General features: G+C 39.3%; 3 protein-coding genes across 10 annotated transcripts in view; 2 read left to right on the top strand and 1 right to left on the bottom strand.

Annotated features, from left to right (window-relative positions):
• LOC140338877 (uncharacterized) overlaps positions 1-17,112 on the top strand; it is a 51,704-nt gene extending 34,592 nt beyond the window's left edge. The window contains exon 14 of the mRNA XM_072423197.1: positions 15,035-17,112. Within this exon, the coding sequence (XP_072279298.1) occupies positions 15,035-16,046 (1,012 nt within the window). The 3' untranslated portion in view covers positions 16,047-17,112. The remainder of the gene's footprint in view (positions 1-15,034) is intronic.
• Positions 372-6,140, bottom strand: LOC140339752 (uncharacterized). Of its 5 annotated transcripts, none has more exons than XM_072424620.1 (6): positions 5,763-6,140; positions 3,744-3,814; positions 3,536-3,627; positions 3,350-3,449; positions 2,955-3,050; positions 372-2,375 (listed from the first exon to the last, which is right to left on the bottom strand). In XM_072424620.1, the coding sequence occupies exons 2-6, from the start codon at positions 3,775-3,777 to the stop codon at positions 1,222-1,224; spliced, it is 1,476 nt and encodes a 491-aa protein (XP_072280721.1). In that variant the 5' UTR covers positions 3,778-3,814; positions 5,763-6,140; the 3' UTR covers positions 372-1,221. The 5 variants fall into 5 exon arrangements, with proteins under 5 accessions (XP_072280721.1, XP_072280722.1, XP_072280723.1 ...); XM_072424621.1 differs by having other exon boundaries at positions 5,921-6,140; XM_072424622.1 differs by lacking the exon at positions 2,955-3,050 and having other exon boundaries at positions 5,763-6,137.
• On the top strand, positions 6,361-13,804 carry LOC140339764 (uncharacterized). Of its 4 annotated transcripts, XM_072424663.1 has the most exons (9): positions 6,361-6,492; positions 7,719-7,833; positions 7,944-8,033; positions 8,148-8,233; positions 8,336-8,426; positions 8,698-8,793; positions 9,939-10,036; positions 12,097-12,124; positions 13,350-13,503. In XM_072424663.1, the coding sequence occupies exons 3-9, from the start codon at positions 7,985-7,987 to the stop codon at positions 13,370-13,372; spliced, it is 471 nt and encodes a 156-aa protein (XP_072280764.1). In that variant the 5' UTR covers positions 6,361-6,492; positions 7,719-7,833; positions 7,944-7,984; the 3' UTR covers positions 13,373-13,503. The 4 variants fall into 4 exon arrangements, with proteins under 4 accessions (XP_072280764.1, XP_072280762.1, XP_072280763.1 ...); XM_072424661.1 differs by lacking the exon at positions 12,097-12,124 and having other exon boundaries at positions 13,350-13,804; XM_072424662.1 differs by having other exon boundaries at positions 12,097-13,493.
• Positions 17,113-24,186: the final 7,074 nt, after the last annotated feature.

The raw sequence follows: 24,186 nt of genomic DNA, 5'->3' as shown, positions 1-24,186 counted from the left end.
GGGTATAATGACAGTATTGATCAGGGAACGAAGGTAAAATAACTACTCTGTGATAGGATGTGGGTGCAGTGTCAGTGGTACTAGGTGGAGAGGTTGGTGTGATGATGGTGTTAGTGAAGATTGGGTTTTGGTGGTGTGGTTGTGAAGGAGGTATGGTAAAGGGGGATAGAATCAGTGGTTCTGGGTGTGGTGTCAATTGACAGGGAGAAAGTATATTGACATTGTTATGGGGTTCCATGTGTCCCCAGCATCACTGATATCCACATTACACTAGAAGGGGGGCAGTACAATATAAAGTGTGCAGTGAACATGGCATGGCAGAGAGAACATTTAAAGTTTCTAAATACACAGAAACATATTAGAAGCATTGATCATGGTGAATGTTTATTAATCTTTAATGCAGTTCTCAATTTTCATAGGGTGACGTTCATAACAAACATTAGATATGCTGCAGCCATAGGAAGCTATTCAGCTTCTTGCAAGGTAAAAAAAGGCCATAATGTATATATTTTATTTTAGTTGCCTGATAAAGAGTAAAAAAGAACTGTCATATAAAAAAAACACACAAATGCAACAGCAACTATCACATTGTAGGTTAGTTCATCTGCCAGATTATGAAACAGGAGACTCCTGGCCCTAGTAAGTACTTTGTGTGTATACGCTCTCATACAATTTTATGATCAATATGGTATGAATATACCAGTGAAAGTCTTGTGGTGTGGTGGCAAACACAATCAATAGGCCTTTTCATAGATAAAGCTTCCTTTAGTAAAAACGTGTGCGCTACAATAAACATAGTGCAGTGCTAAAGTAAATGGTGATCTGATGAATATTGTAAGCAGGATTATGTTATAGGGAGCCAACCGCCATACTCTAAAGTACAGCATGAATTTTATACTGATTGTAAAATCCAGTCAGTAGTAAATGCTTAGAAGCTGACACTTGCAAGGCTTCTGCATACCTCTACTCAGGGCTGTAATGATGATATTGTGCATAAGGTGACAAGCTAATGCCTTGGGGGCTTTAGCATTAGCTCTATTTGTATCGTGGGGGAGACAAATGTTTCCCAGCCCAGCCCTGGTGGGAAAGGATAAGCTGTTCAGTAAAATGAAGGTTTTCTGCACTAAAATTCAACAGCATTAGCAGGAACGAAACTTTTATTCAGCAAAAATATAATTGGTTTCTGCAAGGGAGCAACACATTGCACTTTTGACTCGCTACTCATAAGCACATCTTTTGCCTTATGTGAATTCTTTCATGGACAAGAAGATGCCTACTCTGTGAAAAGCATTTTCCACATTTAGAACAAACAAATGGCTTTTCCCCAGTGTGAGTTCTTATGTGCACCATAAGAGTATCTTTCAGGGAGAAACATCTTCCACACTCCGAACATGAATATGGCTTTAACCCAATGTGACTGCCTACATGTCTAATAAGGTTTGATTTCTCAGAAAAACATTTCCCACATTCGGAACAAGTAAAAGACTTCTGCCCTGTGTGGACCTTTTCATGTCTGATCAGATTTGACTTTTGTGAAAAGCTTTTACCGCATTCTGAACACGAATGAAGCTTCTCCCCTGTGTGGGTAACGTGGTGTCTTGTCAGAGCCGATCTTTCTATAAAGCATTTGTCACATTCGGAACATGAAAATAGCTTCACTTCAATGTGATCGCCTAAGCGATTGTTAATATTTGTTGTCCAGGAAAAATCTTTGCTAAATATGGGACATGAATTTGACCCCTCTCCTGTGTGAAGTATTTGATGTCTGACGAGAGCTGACTTTTCCTCAAAACGTTTGCCACATTCAGAACATGAAAATGGCATCTCTGCTATATGAACTTTTTTGTGCTTGTTAAGGCTTGCTTTCTGATAAAAATCTTTTCCACATTTGTGACATGAATACAGTTTTTCCCCAGTGTGAATTTTTCCATGTTTAAGGAGATCTGACTCAGTGAAGAAACATTTCCCACATCCAGAACATGAAAATGGCCTTTTGCCCATATGAGTTTTCTGATGTGACTCAAGATGAACTTTTTGGTGAAAAGACTTTCCACAATCCAGACAGGAAAATGGCTTCTCTCCTGTGTGAATCCTCTGGTGTGCAACAAGGTTTGATCTCCGGTTAAACCATTTCCCACATTCAGGACAAGGTAAATTCTTGGGACATTCATGAAGTCTATGATGAGAGACATCAGAAGAACACTGCCCATGTGTAGAGTTATCAAGTGATATATCATCATGGTGGGTTGGTGGAAGATCTGGGATAAATGAGTTTACTTCTGAAGAATCAAATGTAATGCCCTCATCCTTTGCTTGACAGTGGGAAGAGGTAACAGAGGTAGGTGTTTTTGAGCTGTTCCTGTCATGTGTTCCATCTGAAGTAAAAAAAAAAAAAAAAAGGAATAAGAAATGTTGTGGGAACAGGAACATTGGTGAAATGCAAATCAATTAGAAGACTGCTTCATTACATCACATATTGCTATTTCATTTTAGAATTCAATGAGTACAAAGCATTCCCTATACTATATAAAGGTATTTCACTTTTTTGTCCCTTCCTCATATAAGCTTATGACATTTTTGGAATCTCAGGACTTGTTTTGGAATAGTTAATCTATTTAACTCACGTACTAGTAGGATAGTAATGAAGATAAGCCATGTCAACCAGAACAACCCAATGTACCAAGAGCTTCTGGGCTTCAATTAACAAAACCAAAATTAAGAGGACAATTCACTTTACAGAGAGGAGGGACTAGTAGAAGAGAATCCAATGGAGAGTGTCCTCCTCCATAAGAAAGAGCCAAGGTTGTTATTCGTCAGTTGAGCAGGCAGATTACTGAATGTCATAGGGAGACAACTGTACAGATCCTAGATTTTTGCTCGGGACTATCGCAAACATTCCGTCTTAGGCAATTCAAATCTTGGACCTGTATGTAGCTCAAGTGTTCATCACTCACCTATGCTGATTTCTACAGGAATTTCCTCCTCTTTAATCCTCTCATGCCTTTCTTCTTTCTGTTCAGCTTTAATGTCTCCCTGAGTGTCTCTGGGGTCTGTGAATACAGATGAGAGTGAAGCCCACTGTACTGAGATGTATGAGAGACCCCGGAGAGTGTGTGTGGGAGAGACTGGTGACATCTCTTGGTTGGTGACACACAATGACATGATGTGAGGAGGAGAGCCGGAGTCCATAAAGGTTGATGGCTCCTGACCCCCCCCCCCCCCCCTACTGGACACATACTGACCCACCATTACTGTCTACTGACAGAGCAGGGGGGTGGGGAGAAGTGATTGTTGTAGTAACTGAACAAAGAGGTCTGGGACTCTTCTGGATTTAGTGTTTATTGCTCACCTGTGCTGATCTTTTGGAGGATTTCCTCCTCCTTACACGGATCATCACCCTTCACATATGGCTCTTCATCTTCAACTTTAACAATAATCAAGTCTTCGCTCTAAACAAACCACCATAAACAAATTTACCAGTGTCTGATGTTCGGACAGTGTATCTTTATTTAAATAAACTCTCAGTCCCATCTACCTGATTCTCGTGAGGGACCTCCTGATCCTCCTGTGTGGAATCCTGGGAATACAGAGGATGGGGACATCTTTCTAGGGTATTTCTGGATCCATCTGTAGTAAACACACACACACTGACTGAATACATTGTTTTTATGTCTTTAAATTGGAGTATGTGTGTATCTAGGTGGATCCTCACTACTCTACAAGAAATGAAAGTCTCCTCTTACCTGGTGATGTGAGGGTTTGGTTGTCTTCCACCATGACGTTCTTATACAGATACTAATATCCTTCTATATTCCTGTTTTTTTAACAGAAAGAAACATAAATGAAAATCCACAAAGAATAATGTACATTCTAGTTTATTAGAACAAGGCTCGCAAACTTTTTAAGCCAAGGACCGAACTGTTACTGTACTGGACCCAAAAAGCTATCAAAATGCCAGCAAAGCCATAAGAAACACAAACATCAATAGGTGAATAGTAATAAAATAAACACACAAACAGTATATACGGTTTTCCCTCATGTACAGTAAAAGTGAAGTATTACTATTGTTACTATTATCATTAGTTGCATTATCTTTGGTATTTCTTAAGAAATGGAAAATATTAGTTTGCTTTTTTTCACTCATTATGAGAATATTTCATTCAAATCTCAGACCAAACAAGAAATAATAGTTATCAAAGTCAAACTATTTGATGCAATTCATTATAACAGTTAAAGAAAATACACATTTAAGGTCATACTTACCCAAAAGAGCATCTGAGAAATAAACAAAAAAAAATAAAACTCGAGAGAGAGAATCTGAGATGAGAATCTGTATTCGCGGAGCGAGGTGACTGTTGTAATGGTCGAAACAATACTGGATCGTACGGCTCAGCAATGGTAACAACTTAAGACTACACTGATGTCACACTGTGCTTTTCCGTCTCCACTACAGTTTATGAGTTTAGTGCAAAATAAAGGCGAAAACTGTCATTAGGAATATAAGAATGTATTAAAATATTATTTTTTGTTTTATTAATAATAAAACCTAAAAATTGCAAATAATGTACAAATTTTTCTGTGGACCACTGGTTGGTGACCACTGCTTTAAATAGCTCAGTCTGCAAAAACTTTCAAATGGCTGACTTTCAGTTGATAAGGGTTGACAAAATAGAGGTATGACAAAATATCTTTCACTTTCGTTTTCTGGAGGCTCCAGAACCATAAAATGAGAAGTCATACTGAAGAAAGTGATCCTGGAATGTGTAGTACTTTTTTGCTGCTTTTATAGATGGCTCATGAAAGGTACTTGTAAAACTTGTAAAATATTTTGTGTTGACACAATTACTATGCCACCCTTCAACTTGTTGCAGACATAATTATTGAATCTGAACCAGAGGTGGTCAACTTACTTTATACAGAGCGCTTCAAGAGTGGTCACTGATATTCCAATAGGGCCACAAGCAATGCCTGGTAAATTAATGCAACAGAAAATGGTGTGGAGTGGATATAATACAGTAAAAGGTCAGAGATTGTGGGCATGCTGCAGGAGATGGACAATGACTACAAACATGCTATTGGTGTTATTGGAGACACATTAGATACATCACAGAATAAAGTAAGATAGGCCCCTGTATAATAAAGTTGAATCCCCAACAAAAACACACCACATCCCTATTATATCAGTATATACAATCAGGCACTAGAAAAGGAGTGCCCATCCAGGGAGACTTTAAAGGTGTGATATATTACAAAAGGAAATTATATTGTACAACATAAAAGCTGAATTTTATTTCAATATTAATAAAATATTTTTTTTTTCAAACATCATTAGATATTGGATTTTTTTGCTCTTGTTGATGCAGTTTACATCTCCACCAAGGACTAGTATTTAAACCTGCGTCTTCTTCCATCTGCGGCATACTTGTCCTCAATTATTTCCTCTTGTAATATATCACACCTTCAAAGTCCCCCCTGGATGTGACTTACAGAGGATACATCACAACTGACTGCTAGTCTGTACAAGTCAGGAGTATTTAAAATTCCTGTTGGCAAAGGCATTTCAAAGCAGCACAGTACAAAAAAATATTGGTATCTGTCCAGTTCCTGGCACCTGAACAGAATGTAGTTTTTTCTGATCACCATAAAGTATTAACTCGTTGCCAAAGCAGCTTTGATGTAATCCTTTTTTTTTAATGAGTACCTTCAATGTGACCATGTCCTTAAATGGCGCTGAATAAACCAAAGCCACTCTGCATACTTACCAAACTGGCAACTCAATGGTATCTGACAGCCCCAGGTGCTTGGAATATCTGCGCCATTCGTTGTGATTGATCCAGCCAGCTTCTACTTCACTTCACAAGCAGATCGCCAAGTTTAAAATCATCATTTGTGAATTAAAATACTGAAACAAAAGAATTACCATAATAGTCAATGTAAAAGGGGGAGTTCAGCAAACTATAGCACTGTGCATCTCCAACGTAACAGACTTGTGTTTGAAGGAACCACCAAAAAAAAGTCAAAGAGCTGATAAATGGTGTCTCAAGCTTTTTCTGTGATTTGCACAACTATGGCATTAGGAATAAAGCTATAGAAATTACATCTTTCTACTGCGCCGGAAATACTTTCATCACTTTTGCTTTATGACACAGGCACTTCCGTTGTGTGCGTTCCACGGCCGACCGGAAGAATAAAGCTTGTTATAGTGACGTCCAGGGGGGAAAAATACGGCTACAGGCGACGTTTGTATGATTTAATAAACAAATAGTGATATTAGTACGCATTCTTTATCTGATAAACTAGTCTCACTTAGCATTTTAGAATTAAAAATAAGCTATTGAAATTTAATCACAAGTTTTATTATATTGTCCCAGATGTAGGAGGGTACGGGGGCCATTTTGTCGTAGCTCAAAGGTGGAGAAAGTAGGGATATCATGCTGTGGAATCCCTCTGGTGGGGTGTGAGTGAAGAGAGTGTGTGTACAGTGAGGAGGAGGTAATAATGTCTTCTTATTATGAGAGGGGAAGGAGAGAAGGGGGTCACAGCACGCTCTGTGAACTCATGTCAAACTATCATCCTCCTGCAAGTCCTCTGATATGTAAGGCATTAGATGGGGAGCTCCGCTGAGGTGGGTGGTGATGGAGCTGGGGCCATATTCATCCAAAAACTTATAGAAATATGCAAAGGGAAACAAGAAAAAAAAAATAAATTACTGGTAAAGACGTGACATTTAGTGCAATCAGGAAAAGCTGAGGGATTTAAAAAACCTTCTCAAAGGGAGTCAAATGGTGTTGAAAAACTTGTAGTATTTTCAGTCGTGTTGCTGCAGCTTGGAATAGTTTGTAGCAAAGATTCCAATTCATATGGAATTTGTTGCAAACTTTTTTTTTAATTTAAGACCTGACCTTTAACCACACTTCCTGTTGCAGACTGACAACATTAGCCCAGTGACTTGTGATTTGCAGTGGTGTTGTCAGTATCGTGTAAACTCCTTCAGGTGGATGTTAAACTGCCTGTCAGGTCTGACAGCACACCTGGGAACATGCCAGCTTTTGCACGGAATTCCTGATTGTCTTTTAGGCTACCAGGTTCTCTTCTCTAACTTCCTGAAAGTGGAAAGTGTCACTTCTGTCATGTTGATTGGGGCAGCTATTGCTGCTGAAGGAGGATTCTAATTTCTTCTATTTTAGTTGAGTGTTTCTTTCTGGCACCTCTGGGTGGACTGAGGATAGCAGGAAGATGGAGCACCTAGTAAGAAAACTGATCCTGCTCGGTATGGCCAACCAATGAGAAATTAGGACGAGCAGCATTCTCCTAGTGACTATTACATGAAAAGGGAGAAAAAAAGCTGCCCTTTTCTGAAGGAATTAGGGTCTGAACTATGAGTACACTGAGTGTACTTCAATGACCCAAAATCTCTCAAAGCCACCCTACCCCTCCACTGGACTGAGCCACTGGAGCCCTTCAGATCCCTTAGACCCACCCAGAGACTTTTAGTACCCTATAGAGTTCCCTTAACCTCCCAGGTTCATCTATTAGATATAGAACCAAATATCGAACAGCTTGCATGGCAGACTTTTCTGCAAAATGCTGGGCAATGACTTAGGGATGTTGGCCTGGACATGAAGTGCTGTTACTGTTGGAATCTCCAGGTAAAAAAGCCAAAACCCTCTGTTACCTATTTTCTATAAAGGTTTAACCTCTTCTCTTGCATTCACTAGCATCAATCCCAGTAGCCAAAAATATGATGAGTAATACTCAGTCAGTGTGACTTGATGGAAGAATAAAAACTGTCATAAAGGACTGAAGATAGAGCTGTAGATTTCAACTAAACAGGTAAAACATTCCACAATACAGTTTGGAAAGTATAATATTTTCTGTTTTAATTTTTTTTTATCTATGTATTTATGATTTTTATTTTATTTACCTTATTTAATTTTCTGCAGTTCAAGCACAGACAGTAGCATTTAACAGTAGAAATATTTAGATGAACAAAGACCTCATGATGAAGAACTGGCCACCCCTCACAACACCGGGTAAGAGGAGACTTTCATTACTTGTAAAGGAGAGAAGCGTTTTGAAGATCAACCTAGATACACACATAAAGACATAGAAACAATTGATTCAGTCAGTGTGTGTGTTTCCTACAGATGGATCCAAAAATACCCCAGAGAGATGTCCTCTGTATTCTCGGGATTCCACACAAGAGGATCAGGAAGTCACTCAGGAGGATGAGGTAGGGGGAATATATATATATATATATATAATGTGTGTATGTTGTTATGTTTATTCTTATAACACAGGTTATTTCACAAAGAACATAATATGTCTTATCCAGGATGAAGGACTAATTGTTGTCAAAATTGAAGAAGAAGAGCTGTATGAGATGGATCAATACAATGAAGACATTTCTCCAGAGATCAACAAAAGTAAGTAATAAACACTAAATCCAGAAACGAATCCCAGATTCTGCTCGTTCAGTCACTACAACAATCTCTTCTCCCCTCTCCTCTGTCAGTAGACAGTAAGGGGGAGGACAGTATGTGCCCCGTGAGGGAGTCAGGAAACATCAACATCTATTAGACTATGGCTGTCCTCCTCACATCATGTCATTGTGTGTCACCAGCCAAGAGACACACACTCCCTGGGGTCTCTCATACATCTCAGTACAGGGCATCTCATTCTCATCTTTATTCACAGACACCAAAAGCACTCGGAGTAAAGTAAAAAATGAGGACCAGGATGAAGGACATGTGCAAATAAAAGAGGAGGAAATTCCTATAGCGATCAGCGCAGGTAACGATAAACTTGAAAAAGACTACGTATTCTAGCTCAGGGGATGCTCTTTTTCACATATATGATTTTGTTTTACTGTGTCATCTTTTAGGCCGAGGAGACCTCTGTATTTAGATGAAAGTCTGATTATAAAATGTTTTCAATTTAATATGAATCTATAATGTACATAAAAAAAACAAATAGACGGGGTATTTTGGCAAATTTCAAATTCTTTGTATTGGGTGAATTATATTGAATAACATATAACCCACATTAGGGTCTATAAATTTCATTTGTGGTCCATGCCTTCTGGGTAACTGGGATGTTGGACTAGCACACTAGACAGTAGTATCTCTAGCTATATAGTAAATATAACATAAAGCGGTAACATCTCCTATCCTGACGCATTTCGGGCTTCCTCGGTATATGCGAACTGCTCTTAGTTAACTGTACATAGAAATATAAATACATATATACGTTAAGGATTGACATAGATTATGGACAGTCAAGGCAAAATATACATATGTTTAACCCCCTTATTGCATACATATTTGAAGTACTTAGGAACAGAGTAATAATAATGCTTTCATTACTGTTATATGATAGAGTGATTAAATAAGTGTAATTCCTAATGGTATAGTACAATAAGTCTAATTATTGGTTTTAAACAACATTTACTTGTTGTATTGTGTTTGTTAACGTTAGCATTATCAGTTAATGAGCTGAATTAATAGGTCCTTTGCAATTGTTCGTCATGTATAAGTCAGACAAAATAAGTTTTTGATGATGCTTTCGTTAGGATGCTGAGAGGTCTTATGCAATAAACTTTACTGTTGAAATATTAATCATAAAAATAATGTATGGTACTTACTTGTAACAAGTTGTCAGTAGGTTCTCTGTAGGGATTGTCAGTTCAAAAGATAGGTAAAGATATATGTTCATTTGATAATGCTATAAAATGTAAAAGGTGGAGTAATCAATTTGTTATAAACGTAAAAATAAAGTTTGCTATGTCCTAGTAAGTTCATATGATATTAAGTCAGCTAATCAGAGAATAATTAGGCATTGCTTGCTTTTAGGACTTTTTTTTGTCCTCCATTATTCTGTAGTTCTGTTTATTTTTTTACATCTATATGATCATGTAACTGTAAATGGATTTCCTACAGTTGGATCTTGTAATAGAAATACCCCAGAGAGATGCTATAGTCCTTCTTCTCTGGATTCAACACAGAACACAACACAGAAGATCCCACAAAATGAAAAGGTAGGTGGAACCCAGAGCTTCATCAAATGCAGCATTAGAGGTATTGTAGATAAATGAATGTAGATCTATATGCTAAATTAGAAATGAAAAAGAAGGAAGAAGGCAGACTTTTTTAGGCATTCGTAATAACAAACAAAAAATATTTAATATTTCATAATTCCACCTGGAATTATTACAGAGATCTACTACGCTATCACCTCAACTTGACATATAGATCCTGTGCTAATGACATTAGGTAATAAACCTCGTGTTTCACATTTAATCACACGGGATTGTAATTATACAGTCAGAGGATAATTATCTTGTCAACCGACGTGTTTCAACTATACATACTAAATATATATAAATTTTTATATATATATAAATATATATATATATAAAATATAGGTGCTGAAAACGAATACACTGTGAATTATAAATAAATAGAGGCAGTACTCGCTTAGTTATCAGATGATCAATTATGAATACTCACAATGTAGGGTGATGATAAGTAATGCTGGTTATCCAGGTGTCAATTAGTTATAAAAAGGTATAGTAGCTTGTATTAACTCCTCTAGCGTTCTAATTCTGTCCGTATTTTCACGGAAAAAGCGTTCCAATTTTTTGCGTGGAAATTTATTTTACATTGTAGGCCTATAATTCTAAGGTATAACTCACTGAAATATGTCCAATATTAATTACATTTAATAATAAACTTTAAATAAAAAACACAAAAGTCTGTTAAAAAATAGTGAAACCTGTAATATAACTATATGTGTAGAGGTGTGTGTATGTATGTATGTGTATATATATATATATATATATATATATATATATATATATATATATATATCCCGCCCGCACCAACGCATGCACCATCAACAGGAAACCCCAGAGAACGTCTCTGCATTCGCCGGCTAAAGATCGAAGGAAAAAGACGTGTCCCGAGGATCTGGAGGGACCAGCAGGACACCTACGGAACAAGGTAAGTGTTTTTTTCTTTGTTTTTAGCAACCCTGAGTCAAACTCGGGAATACAGCTAGGGGGGGGGGTAAAAAGGAAGTAAGTAATATAAGTAACAATGTAACCAATCATATTATGGACATTTAGGCAGATAAAAGAGTTTTACATTACACTTAAGCTGCGTACACACCTGCAATTTTTCTCGTTGGAAAGGATCTTTCACGATCCTTTCCAACGAGAAAAGACTGCACGATGCATGAACGATGCTGTACATACAGCACCGTTCATGCTCTATGGAGAGGGGAGGGGGAGAGCGACGGAGCGGCACCCTGCTGCGCGCTCTCCCCTTCCCTTTCATTAGGATCGGTCGTCGTCCATCGTCCATGGATCCGCCAGGACGGTCGTCGGACGATGGACGACGACCGACTGTACACATGGCAGATTTTCGCCCGATAATTGGCCGATACCGATTATCGGGCGAGAAAAATTTGCCGTGTGTACGCAGCTTAACTTCCTGTGTGGCTGTATCTAGACTCAAAATGGTGACATTACTTGGTCCCTCATCAATTTGACGAATACCTGAATGTATAGTGTCAATAGGATCTATCTTTCTAATTGACGTATATTTAAATGTAAATTTTAAAGAGATAGATTATGTTAGGATAAATGATTACACTTACATTTATTCACGATAAGGTATGCGATTAGTTCCTATATAGTTGTTAATCAGAGACTGATAGGATGGAATATTAGGAGTCAGTGTGAATATGGTTGTGAATAAGTGACTCAAAAGCCTGCCTTCTTCCTTCTTTTTCATTTCTATCTTACACACATTCAGGCTTGGCACACATAACACTGGTAAACAATTTTGAACAATTTTTTTGTTGACTTCAATTTTTAGGCTTATTTACACTAAAATAGGTATGCTGATTCTGAAAGTGCAGTTTTCTTCTATCACGTCAGGCTTTTTCTCTACCACGTATATTAATGCAATACTTTAGCGTGGATTTGTATAGGCTATTCATTTACACTTAAGACAGGTGTTCTCAGAGGTTGTGCGCTGCTCTACGTAGTGAATAAGCAAAATTTTTTTTCTACTTACACATATTTCGTTTCAGATCATGTCTGGCTCTGCTGTTTATCGTCGTAAGTGCCTAAACAACCCTGATTCATTTTGTTTTATTTGGGGCAGTTTCCCAGTCAAGGGGTGAACATCAGCACATTTGTAGAGCAAGACTAATTTGCATATTTCAAGATTGGTGATCAAGATAAGTCTTGGGCCCCTCATAAGGTGTGCAAAGAGTGTGTTGAAGGTTTATGGATGTGGAGGGAACACGTGATAAGATGCCATTTGGTATCCCTATGGTTTGGTGAGAGCCAAGAGATCTTTTCAGTGACTGTTACTTTTGTATATTGAAACTTTCAGGATAAAACAAGAAAAATAAGTGTATTCTAGAGTATCCTGGTCTACAATAGGGTATAAGTCCAATGGCTCATTCAGATGTAATCCCAGTGCCGGTTTTCGTTACACTACCCTCTCTTAAAGAACACGATTATGGTGATGAACTAGGTGACAACAATGATGAAGAGTTTGAAATTGAAGAGGACTCTGTTCGTAAGGGATTTGATCAGCATGAGTTGATTAATGTGGCACGTGATTTGGGCTTATTGAAGAAGGCTTCAGAACTAGCATTAGGTCCGCGTGAGAAAAACTTCCTTGAAAAAGGATTGAAGGTATCGTACTTTAGAACCAGAGAAATTGCATTTCTGCAGTACTTTAGAACTGACAGTGGCTTTGTGTATTGCTGTAACATATCTGGTTTAATGGAGGAATTGGGAATTCCAATCCATACCTCAACTGAATGGTGACTATTCATCTATATCTCAAACCAAAGCCTAAAGTGTGTCTTCCTTCACAACGGCAATATATTTGGGTCAGTTCCAATTGTCCATTCAGTTTCTCTTTGTGAAGAATATGCAGACATAAAGAGAGTTAGTGAGTTGTTGCAATATCACCAACACAATTGGGTCATCTGTGTTGACCTTAAAATGGTATGCTTCCTTCTTGGTCAGCAACACGGATACACCAAGTATCCCTGTTATCTGTGCATGTGGGACAGCAGGGCTTGTGAGAGGCATTTGGGGGGGGGGGATTGGCCTCCAAGATCTGCCCTAAAACCAGGTGATCCAAACATTCTACATGAGCCACTTGTTGATAGAAAGAATATTATATTCCCGTCTCTGCACATGAAACTGGGTCTGATGAAGCAGTTTGTTAAAGCTTTGCCAACTGAAGGAGATTGTTTCAAGTACCTCATTTCCTAGCCTGTCATTTGAAAAAATAAAGGCCGGTGTGTTTGATGGTCCACAGATTCGGAGGCTCATCAAAGATGAACATTTCATCAGGACAATATCAGAAGTTGAAAAGAATACTTGGTTATCATTCAAAGCCATTGCCAAGGACTTTTTTGAAAACACACAAGCAAATAATTACACAGAAATGGTCCAGAAACTCTTGGAGAGCTACAAAATGCTTGGTTGCAATATGAGCATCAAGGTGTATTTTCTGTCTTGTGTACTTTCTATCTTCCCGGAAATCCTTGGTGCTAGGTTTGAAGGTCATGGAAGAACGGTATCAGGGGAGATGGGATGTACATATGATGGCTGACTATTGTTGGAGCATCTGTCGGGATTTTCCTAACACTGAACACTCCAGGAAAAGCTATAGGCGTCAGTTTTTACCTTAACTGCTTACCCAATTATTTTCAAATGTTTTACTGTAAAAAATGTCATAGAGTAACAATAAATCCTTACTATGAAAAAAAATAGTACATTGAATGTATAAACAGTACATTCAAGTTATTTTTTCATTATTTTTTCATTGTATATAAAATTTGTATGTTTTTTGACAAAAAATGGAAGGCTACCTTGTATCGTAAAAACTGGATGTGATAGCAAAAAACTGGGGTCATTTCTGGATTCACCAGAATTTAAGAATTAACCAAAATTAGTAAAAAAACAAGTGTAAGATCTAACTAAACAAAAACTGCATTCCCCAGTGTAATCTTTATATATATATATATATATATATATATATATATATATATATATATATATATATATATATATATATATATATATATATATATAGTCGCACGGTGGTGATTGTCTCAGGCAAAAGTCTTATTGTGTACAGTGGTTTCCTGACTTCATATATTAGTCTTTCCTGGTGGGCCCCGGGGTCCTTGCCTCACGGAAATTTTCTTCTTTTGTTTTGTTGTCATTTACTTTTTTATTATCCTGTATTCATTAGGATGCAAATTTGGTTAAAATGAAAGAAGAAGAGGATATATCAACAAGAGGTGTCGATCCATGTAAGGAGGAGCAAAATGCTTCGGAGATAGGATCAGGTGTGTAACAATATCTTAAACCCAACTCTAGCTTAAAAAAATATATTTTTTGAATAGAGAAGGGATAAAACAAATGTTTAGGTTTGCAGTGCAATCTGTGTCTCTTTTGAAGTGCACAAAGGTCGAATAAGAATTTTCCTCCATCAGATACAATTTCTCAAATAGAAACCTTAGGATGGAGCCCAGTAAAGAAAAGGGGAAGTGTCACCACCCTAACTCATTTATTTGAGTGTGTGTGAAATTGCTGGTTAAGCTATTGAACTTTGGGAACACAGGGATTTATACAAAATAATGTAGTGAAATATTGAAAAAATAAAATATGTGAAAACTATATAATCATGTATAACTCCAAAATAATTTTTTTTTTAATATTTACGTAAATCCTAATTCCGAAAACAATCTTATGTTTTCCAGATGGCCGTTACAAAAGATACAATACAGAAAAACACCCCAGTGTCCCATGCCATGGTAAAAAAAAAGACAGTGATGTCCCTGGTGATACACAAGGGGGGTCTTTTCTTGATCCCTCCTCTATTATCACCATACACTTAGGGATGGGAATGTTCCCATGTTCTAGGTGTGGTGAACGTTTTAACAGCGGAGACCAACTCACTGCACACCAGAAGAGCAATCATGCAGCAGGAAGGACGTATGCATGTTCTGAGTGCGGCAAGAGTTTTACTCAAAAATGTCTTCTCCGGAGGCATCAAGCATGGCACAGTGGTGACACGCCCTTTTCCTGTTCTGATTGTGGTAAGTGCTTTGTACAGAAGTCAGATGTCATCCGGCATCAAAAAACTCACACAGGGGAAAAGCCATTCTCCTGTCCCAAATGTGGGAAGTGTTTTTCCAGGAAGTCAAATCTCATCACGCATGAGAAGGTTCACACCGGAGAAAAGCCTTACTCTTGCTCCGTGTGTGGAAAATGCTTCAGCGTGGGATCCAACCTTGTCACTCACGAGAGAACACACAGGGCTGAGAAGCCATTTTCCTGTTCTGGGTGCGGCAAATCTTTTACCCAAAGGGGACACCTAATTTCACATCAGAGAAACCATTCAGGGGAGAAGCCTTTTTCATGTGCAGAATGTGGGAAATGTTTTTCGTGGCGAAAACAACTTCTCACGCACCAGAGAAGCCATCGAGGCGAGAAGCCATTTTCCTGTTCTGAGTGTGGTAAGTGTTTCACAGAGAGGTCCAATCTGGTCATTCACGAGAGAAGCCACAGAGCCGAAAAGCCTTTTTCCTGTTCAGAATGTGGCAAATGTTTTACCAGGAAGGAAACTCTTATTACGCATCAGAGGTCACACACGGGGGAGAAACCTTTCTCATGTGCTGAGTGCGGAAAATGTTTTTCCCGAAAATCATATCTTCTCACTCATGAGAAGGTTCACAGAGGGGAGAAGCCCTATTCATGTTCAGAATGCGGAAAATGCTTTACTGACAGATCCAACCTCGTCACACATCAAAGGATCCACTCTGGCGACCGCCCATATTCCTGTTCTGAGTGCAGGAGAGCTTTCACCCAAAAGTCTGACCTGGTTCGTCATGAGAAAATCCACAAGGGGGATCAACCCTATTCGTGCAGTAAACAGTTTTCTGAGCTGTCTCTTATGTCACATCAGGGAAAAGACGTTTCCGAATCGGGAAGTGGCAGCTGATAGACATTGGCCAGAGAATGGTGAATAGATATTGTTTGGGACTCTCATTTATCTTAAGAGAAAGTAGATTGACTGACCCAAAGAGATGTGTGACGTCATAATGAAGATAAAACCTCAAGGGAACTGTGGGTTGTATGTTTTTGCTTTTTTTTTTTTTCATCTGCACAGAATGGTACAATTCCAAGCAATTTCCTATAAACATAGGAAATGGAGGGCTGTCACATAAAAGTGTGGCTGACAGCTGCATGTTGTCCATAGCTGACAAAAAACAGAATGTTATCACAGTTAGACTTTGGCAGGGGCATTCACAAAAGGACAAATGAACCAAACCCTACTGCAATAAAAAACATTTTTTATGTCTTTTGAAATCCGTTGTAGATCATGTTAATAAAATCTTTTTCCAACCCTAGCAGACTATAAGCACTGTATGGTATGTCCTGCCCCTATTGTTGGTAGGCATACCTTATTTGCTAAGCCACCCCTCCACTCTATAATGCCTTAAGCCATATCAAACCAGTATTGTGATTTGGGATACACTCTCCAGTTCTCTACTGTGTCCACTTTCACTCCCGTACCTTTTCAGTGCTGATTCCTTAGAGTTTTGGGGAATCTGCTAGGATAGGTAAGGATCCAGCTTGTCACTATCAGGTTTACATAGCAGGGAGCATTCCCACCCCTAACTACCATCAGTTCATTCAATTGTTTTCTGCTGTGCATCTTACCAACAAAGCTCAGTGGTTATCAAGGTACACAACACAACAGGGAGAGTTTCCAATAGCTGATGGTTGTCAGTGGCAGGAACATAAAATGTCTTTTTCAAATACTCCTCTTTCAAACATGTATTGATCTCTTTACCTCAAACATTTATTAGAAGATCTCCAGTTGCTTTCCGATCACCATTTCTCCATTTTGTTGTGTCCAACGTCCCCCTACTATTTGGCTTTAAGCTCATTTAGGAGGGATTTTGTTTATTAAATTGGTATTTCTTTATAATTTAATTCAAAGCAAGTCATATCATGGGGCTACATCAATAGAGGATGATAATAAATATAGTATATGATTCACCTACGTCTGTCTGTTTGTTGGTCCATAATATCATGTGACACTACATACAATGTGGCCCTGGTATTGTGAATAATGGTAAGAGGACAACATAGACCATATGGCTTATTGGGACCTATGCCCCACCCCCAATTTAGGAATTTCAAATGTGTTATTCAAATTGCAAAATTGTTGATGGAGCAAGTGATGAGGTTGATACATTATGAATGGATTGAACATGGGGATGCATAATACACAATTAATTATTGGAGTCCGCTATAGGCTCCCTAGTGCTAAGGAAGAAATAGAGAATAAATTACTAGCACAGATATGAAAGGCTGCAAAATCTGTCAATGTTTTTCTAACAAAGCTGGGCTTATAAGCATATAAAAGCTTCAAACATTACATTTTAAGAGAGCAATTTTTTTATTTTTAAGGCCAGCTCTCTGTGACTTGGACTGGGAGAGAATATTGTCCTCAAAGAACACAGAACAGAAATGGGAATGTTTCAGGTCTGTTCCACACAAACACACTGATATTTCAACCCCCTGGCGTTCTAATCCTGTACGTTTTTTTACGCAAAAAGTGTTACATTGTTTTACATGGAAATTATTATACATTGTAGGCCTATAATTCTTTGGCATACTTCACCAAAATATGTCCAATATTTAATAAATTTATTACTAAACTTTAAAAAAAATTCTGTTAAAGCAAGGGTGCATGAAAATACTGTAAACTGTAATATATCTCTACAGTAGCATGTATAATATTTATATAGTATAATTATATAAAGATTTCTTTGTATTGGATTCAATACAGCTATTTTGTATTGAATCCAATACAAAATTATTTGATTTTCCCGCCGCGAGGAACGTCACTGTATTTGCTGGCTGAAGATCCGAAGAGAAGGCAACACCTGAGGACGCGATGGGACAAGGTAAGTGTTTTTTTTTTTATTGTTTTTAGCTACCCCGAGTGTGGCTCAGGGATACCACTTTTTGCATGTTTTTTTTACCCCGAGCCACACTCGGGAATACCGCCAGGGGGGTTAGGAGGCTAAAATTTAACCCTATGTGGCTCACAGGTAATGTTAAAAAATCCATAAAGAATAAGAAAAGGGCATTACAAAAATATAAAAATGAAATATCACCTTCATCATTTGAAGACTATAAAAAATCTAACAAAAGATGTAAAAAAGAAATAAAATGTGGAAAGCTTCAAAATAAAAGACAGGTTGCAAAGAAAAGTAAGGAAAACCCCCATTTTTTAAAATATATTAATAGCAAAAAGATCAGATCTGAGCATGTTGGTCTCTTAAACCAGCGGTCGCCAACCTTTTGAGGTCCGCGGACCACTAAAATCACCGGCTCCTGACTGTGCATGCGCAGGGAGCCGAGTGTCACTCAAAGAAGGAGATACCTCCCCCAGAGTGACGTCATTATGACATAACCCCACCCACTCTCCCATCACGGATCCGAGCCTGCAAACGGAGAGTGGGCGGGTTGTGTGCAGGGATACAGCTCGCCCACCTCCCTGAGCCTAGGAACTGCTCGGGTGCACTAACCAGAGCCGCGGACCCCCAAAATTTGCTTGGACCACCGGTTGGCGACCGCGGTCTTAAAAGATGTCTCTGGTTTGGTAACTGGGGATAAAGAAAAGACAGATTTACCAAACACTTTTTTTCAGCTCTGTGGACACGAATGAAAATGGCAGGGCTGATGTCCAAATTGCTAATAGCAATGTCACTTTCCTAAATGAGACATAATGATTCAAAATTGATATAATTGAGAAACAGACAAAATTAAGGTTGACAAAGCACCAGGACTTGATGGATTACATCCACGTGTCCTCAAAAAGCTGAGCTCGGTTATTTCAAAGTCATTGTTTCTAATTTTTAGAGACTCTTTAGTCACTGGCATGGTACCAATGGATTGGAATAAGGCCAATGTAGTTCCTATATTCAAAAAAGGAGCAAAGTCTTTACCAAGTAGCTACAAACTGTTAAGTTTAACTTCTATAGTTGGAAGGGTCCTAGAGAGTTTAATAAGGAATCGTATAGAGGAGTTTCTGCTTGAAAAGAATAAGCGATAGTCAGCATGGATTCAAAAAAACCAAAGTTGTCAAACAAATTTACTTACTTTTTATGAGGAAGTAAGTAAACAGGTAGACTGTGGAGTAGCAGTTGATATAGTGTACATGGATTTATCTAAAGCATTTGACACAGTACCCCACTGACGGTTTCGTTTGCGAATTAGGGTCAATAGGTTTAAAAAAGACAATCTGTAAATGGATAGAGAACTTACTTAATAGCCTGTGACTTAATAGTCTGTAGCCAGAGAGTAGTGATAAATTTTTCATACTCTGAATGGTCTATGGTTATTAGTGGTGTACCTCAGGGTTCAGTTTTGGGACCATTACTGTTTAACATCTTTATAAATGATATAGAGTTTGTGATAAAAGTACCATTTCTGTGTAATGTAATGGAATAAAGTCCACACTGAATGACTATATTCTATTGGGCAAATTACATTGAAGTGGCAAATTACATTTAGTATTGAGAAATGTAAAGTTTTGCACTTGGGGGCTAATAGCATGCATGCTTCATACGGTCTAGGGGGAACACATTTGGCGAAATCAGAAATAGAAAAGGATCTGGGGGTTCTGGTGGACCATACACTTAATAGCATGCAATGCCAAGCTGCAATATCTAAAGCTAAAAAAGTACTTTTTTAAAAAAGGAATAGTCAGGGGCGTGAAGAGATGGCCGCAAAAGATCTGGGATCCGACTGGATTCCTCCACAGATTGGGAAGCTTCCCCCACCCCAGCACCGCATCTTACATCTACATAGCCCTCCATTGGGGCTTATATCGGCAACTCTTCTGTGGCTCCTCAGGCTTCTAAGATGGGGCTGGCTTCTCTCCTTCTTCGCACACATGGTGTGCAGAGGAGCTGGATGCACCCCAGATGGGATCCACAGCAGCAGCTCGCCTCTGCATCTGTCCCAGTCGGCAACAGAACAGCTTTGTTTCTCCTGTGTGTAGAACGGAGGATTCCGGCACAGAGGGCAGCACAGGAGGACCCTTTCCCTCCACAGAGGACTCTTCCTTTCCAGAAGCAAGCCATGTTGGGAGGTTTTCTTACTCACCTGAATACCACCATACCCCTTTGGATGACACCCTACCGGCAGCTTTCAGGCGTTAAGCTGCCTCCTCTCCCAGGGGGGATGCTGCCCAAGGCACCCATAATTTACAAGAGCCTGGTCCCCCCAGGCTTAACAGACAGACCTTTCCCCTTATGGGCCCCTTCCTGCAATCTCATGGCTCAATCTCATTGAGACCCCCCTACTAAGGCTCCTGGGTCAGCAGACCCCTCCAGGCTCCACAATCAAGGAACTGTGCAAATGGGTGCTGATATGGGCCCAAAGCAGACTTTCAACAACTGATAGCAGAAGTTGAGACAACCTTCTGCTCTGAAATTGGGGTCTTACATGCAAATTTACAGTCCCTGGCTGGTAGAGTGAAGGACCTGGTTGAAAATTTTCAACAGGCCAAAGGAAATATTGAGGCTCCTACTCAAATACCGGGACTATCACCTGGAAATCAGGGACCTTTACAGTCACCTGGAAGATCTGGATATAAAGGGTCACAGGAATAACATCAGAGTCCGCAGTTTACCCAAGGCTACTCAAAATTCTGATCTGAAGCTGGTGTTGCAAGCCTTCTTCTCATTTTGGGGCGCCCCTCTTGACAAGGGATTGGAATTACCATGGCCTATCAGGCCTTGAGGCATTCTACCTCAGCCACGTGGCCGCGTGATCTCTTATGCCACCTTGCAGATGCAGATCTGAAAGATAAAATCATGGCTGCTGCAAGAAATATGCACAATCTGGAGTTTGACGGTGCCCCCTGCAGCTTTTCCAAGATTTATCTTGGCACACCTTACAACAACAGCGTCTTCTACTGCTCCTGACCATAGTTTGGGATACCCTCATCCCCTACAGATGGGGTTTTCTGTTTAGCCTAATGGCATGCTGTGAAGGGAAGACTGCTGTTCTGCGCTACCCAGAAGATCTTCCTTATTTTTGCCTGGACTTGGGAATTGCTCCACCCAGGCTCCCGGGATGGGAACCTGAGGATTCCCTAACTTCCTCACCCCCACCTTGGCGGGTGGCTATGTCCAGAAAATGCTCCAGGTCCAGCATCCCCCCCCCCCTCCCCCCCGGATGAAATCCTCACGGAGGGCCAACGTCTTAAAGAGAAATTGCAATTGCAACTGCCCCACATTGGGAGCATAAATGTTACACATGGTTAAGGGGACCCCTTGTAGAGTTCCATGCAGTAAAATAAATCTACCTTCAGGGTCAATAACTGAGCGAGTTTAGGTGAACTCGAAGGAATCTTTAAGTAAAATGGCAACACCCGCTCTCTTTTTTGAAGGAGAGTTAGCCATGTAAACTCCTAGATAGTGCCTAGAGGCAAAGTTTAAGGTGCCTGTGCCCAAAGTTAAAGGTTCCTTTGCCCTGTACAAAGCTTTGGTCAGACAGTTCAACATTGTATGACAATCAGATTACAATTGAAAAAAAAACATTTACCTTGTCCCCGCAGCTCCTCCATGGACATCTTCTGTCTTCTCCCGGCGTGTGCAGAGACGATCTCCGTGGTTTCACAGATTACCACAGAACTTGAAAAGATATACAAATTATATTCAGTCTGTCCACTTGGTGACTGGGATAAATCTTGGGCTCTACATGTCATCTGTACCAGTTGTTCCAACAGACCGTGTGACTGGCTAAATCGGCGTAAAGCAGCAATTCTGTGTGGAGAGAACTGCGAGATCATCTAATTGACTGTTATTTTTTACAAAAGTGTATTCTCTGGTAAAACTTAGCACAAAATTCAATATCCCAGCCTCAATTCTGCAATTAGGCCTGTTCCCCATGATGATTCATTGCCAGCTCCAGTACCACCACATGATTGACTTCTGTAGAAGGTGATGGGGAACGCGCTGAAGTTGCAGCCAGTTACAATGCCGAATCATCTGATCCTACACAAGCAGAGCTGAATGATCTTGTTTGTGATCTAAATCGCTCCAAAGACAAAGCAGATCTTCTTGCTTTAAGGCTTAAACAGAAGCACCTGCTTGCAAATGGTGTAACTGACTCACTACAGAAAACAAAATCATAACTTTTTACTAATCAACATCATTTTTCACTAGTGATGGCTCACTGTGCTACTGTCATGATATAAATGCACTCTTTGTCACAAATGCACAGTTTGTCACAAGAGCATGTTCCATCTGAATGGAGTATTTTCATTGATTCCTCTAAAAGAAGCTTGAAAGCAGTCTTACTTCATAATGGGAATTCCAAACCAAGTTTAGCGATTGCCCATTCTGTTAACTTAAAGGTGTCCTATGACAACATGAAGTTACTACATGAAGCAATCCAGTATAAAACACCAGTGGAGTTTCTGTGGGGATCTAAATGTCATTGGCTTGCTGATGGTAATGCAAGGAGGACTCACAAAATATTGCTGTTTCCTATGCCTGTAAAACAGCCGATCTACGGGAGACCATTATGTCAAGCGTGATTGGCTACCAAGAGATACCTATAAGCCCAGAACAAGCAGTGTCAAGTTTCTGCCTCTGGTTGATCCGCATAAAATATTTCTGCCAATGCTCCATATCAAGTTAGGCTTGATGAAGAACCTTGTAAAAGCCACGGGTAAATCAAACTTCATGGGTTTTTAGTACCTTGTTGAGAAGTTTCCAAACATAAGCACTTCAAAAATGAAGGATGGGATATTTATAGGGCCACAGATCAAGTCTGTTTTGCAGGATGAGGTTTTCAAACAATGCCCCTGATTCATCAAGCAGAATCGGATTATCGCTCGCGCATTCGTATTAGCGATCCGGAATCGTACGTGGTCGCGCTATTCAGCAACTGAAAAAGCTCGCGCACGGAGCCGCGCTTATCCGACAGCTTTTTACTGCGTTAATTAATTGCTATGATCTCACCATTGAGCTTAACAGATCCTCCTTAATCGCGCAGCTGAAATCTAATCGCCTTAATTGGCGGATGCGCATCCCTTATTGCCCATTTTGTTATGAAGGCAAGCATCCGGCTTGGCAGTGAGATGCGACTGAACGAGCGCATATGACTCCAGCCCGCTGTAAACCGGCTCGATATAACGGCGCGAAAGTACGCGCGACCAGCGAGCGCGGATTTTATTGATAAATTAGGCCCTTTGAGTCAATTGTCCAATTGCCCCTGAAATAAAGTGATTGAGTTAAAAAAGGCTTTAGTTCCTCACATTTTAATGCAATCTTTATGTTTAACCCACTGATTTAAAAGCTGAAAGTCTGCAGTTCAATTTCATCTGAGTTGTTTCATTTAAAATTAGTTGTGGTAATTTACAGAACCAAAAATAGAAAAAAAAATGTCTCTGTCCAAATATTTATTGACCTAACTGTATATATCAAGGGTAATTCCCATCCAGTACTTGTTCTGGATGTGAAAAAGCCTGATCATATGTACCTTTTGTTAGCATAATTCTCACAGAAGAGCACTCCACTCTTTAGGAATATTTAACCCCTTGAGTTTATTTAAATGGGCCATGAGGGAAGAATTAATCACTATATCAATAAAATAAGGGTAGTGATCGGTGAATAGGGGGGGGTGGTGCAGAAGCAGAATTCCTTAAAAATGGGAGAGGAAGAACTAAGCAAGAATAAAAAGAGTAAATATCAAAATGTAGGGAATTACCTTAATTCCCACCAAACAATGGGACCTACCTACTTGGGGGAGTTAGATAGCAATGGCTAGGGTAAGGAGGCATGCCCACCCTGAGGGGCAGAAACCCTACATTAGACAAACCAAAAATAAGAACACACCCGCCCCTAAAGTTCAAGCCTGGTACAGTAGTACGATTGGGAACATCAGAGAACCACATCTAAAATATATATTAACCCCCTAGCATTCTAGTTCTGTCAGTTTTTTTATACAAACAGTGATCCTATATTTTATGCATAGAAATTTTTGTTTATATTGTAGGCCTGTAATTCTTAGGATTCACTCCCGGGTATAATAATTATATTTAT

The sequence above is a fragment of the Pyxicephalus adspersus genome, chromosome 10 (assembly GCF_032062135.1).
Source record: "Pyxicephalus adspersus chromosome 10, UCB_Pads_2.0, whole genome shotgun sequence".
NCBI classification, from domain to species: Eukaryota; Metazoa; Chordata; class Amphibia; order Anura; family Pyxicephalidae; genus Pyxicephalus; species Pyxicephalus adspersus.
The sequence above is the reverse complement of the archived record's forward strand: the minus strand, read 5'-3'. Positions and strand labels throughout refer to the sequence as shown.

Excerpts from the sequence above, each read along its gene's own strand:
- LOC140339764 (XM_072424661.1), top strand. The coding sequence starts at position 7,985 with ATGAACAAAGACCTCATGATGAAGAACTGGCCACCCCTCACAACACCG. Across the intron at positions 8,794-9,938 it reads TCCTATAGCGATCAGCGCAG|TTGGATCTTGTAATAGAAAT; the intron begins GTAACGATAAAC and ends GATTTCCTACAG. Across the intron at positions 10,037-13,349 it reads AGATCCCACAAAATGAAAAG|ATTCGGAGGCTCATCAAAGA; the intron begins GTAGGTGGAACC and ends GATGGTCCACAG.
- LOC140339752 (XM_072424620.1), bottom strand. The coding sequence starts at position 3,777 with ATGGTGGAAGACAACCAAACCCTCACATCACCAG. Across the intron at positions 3,450-3,535 it reads AGGTCCCTCACGAGAATCAG|AGCGAAGACTTGATTATTGT; the intron begins GTAGATGGGACT and ends TGGTTTGTTTAG. Across the intron at positions 3,051-3,349 it reads CCTCCAAAAGATCAGCACAG|ACCCCAGAGACACTCAGGGA; the intron begins GTGAGCAATAAA and ends CTGTATTCACAG.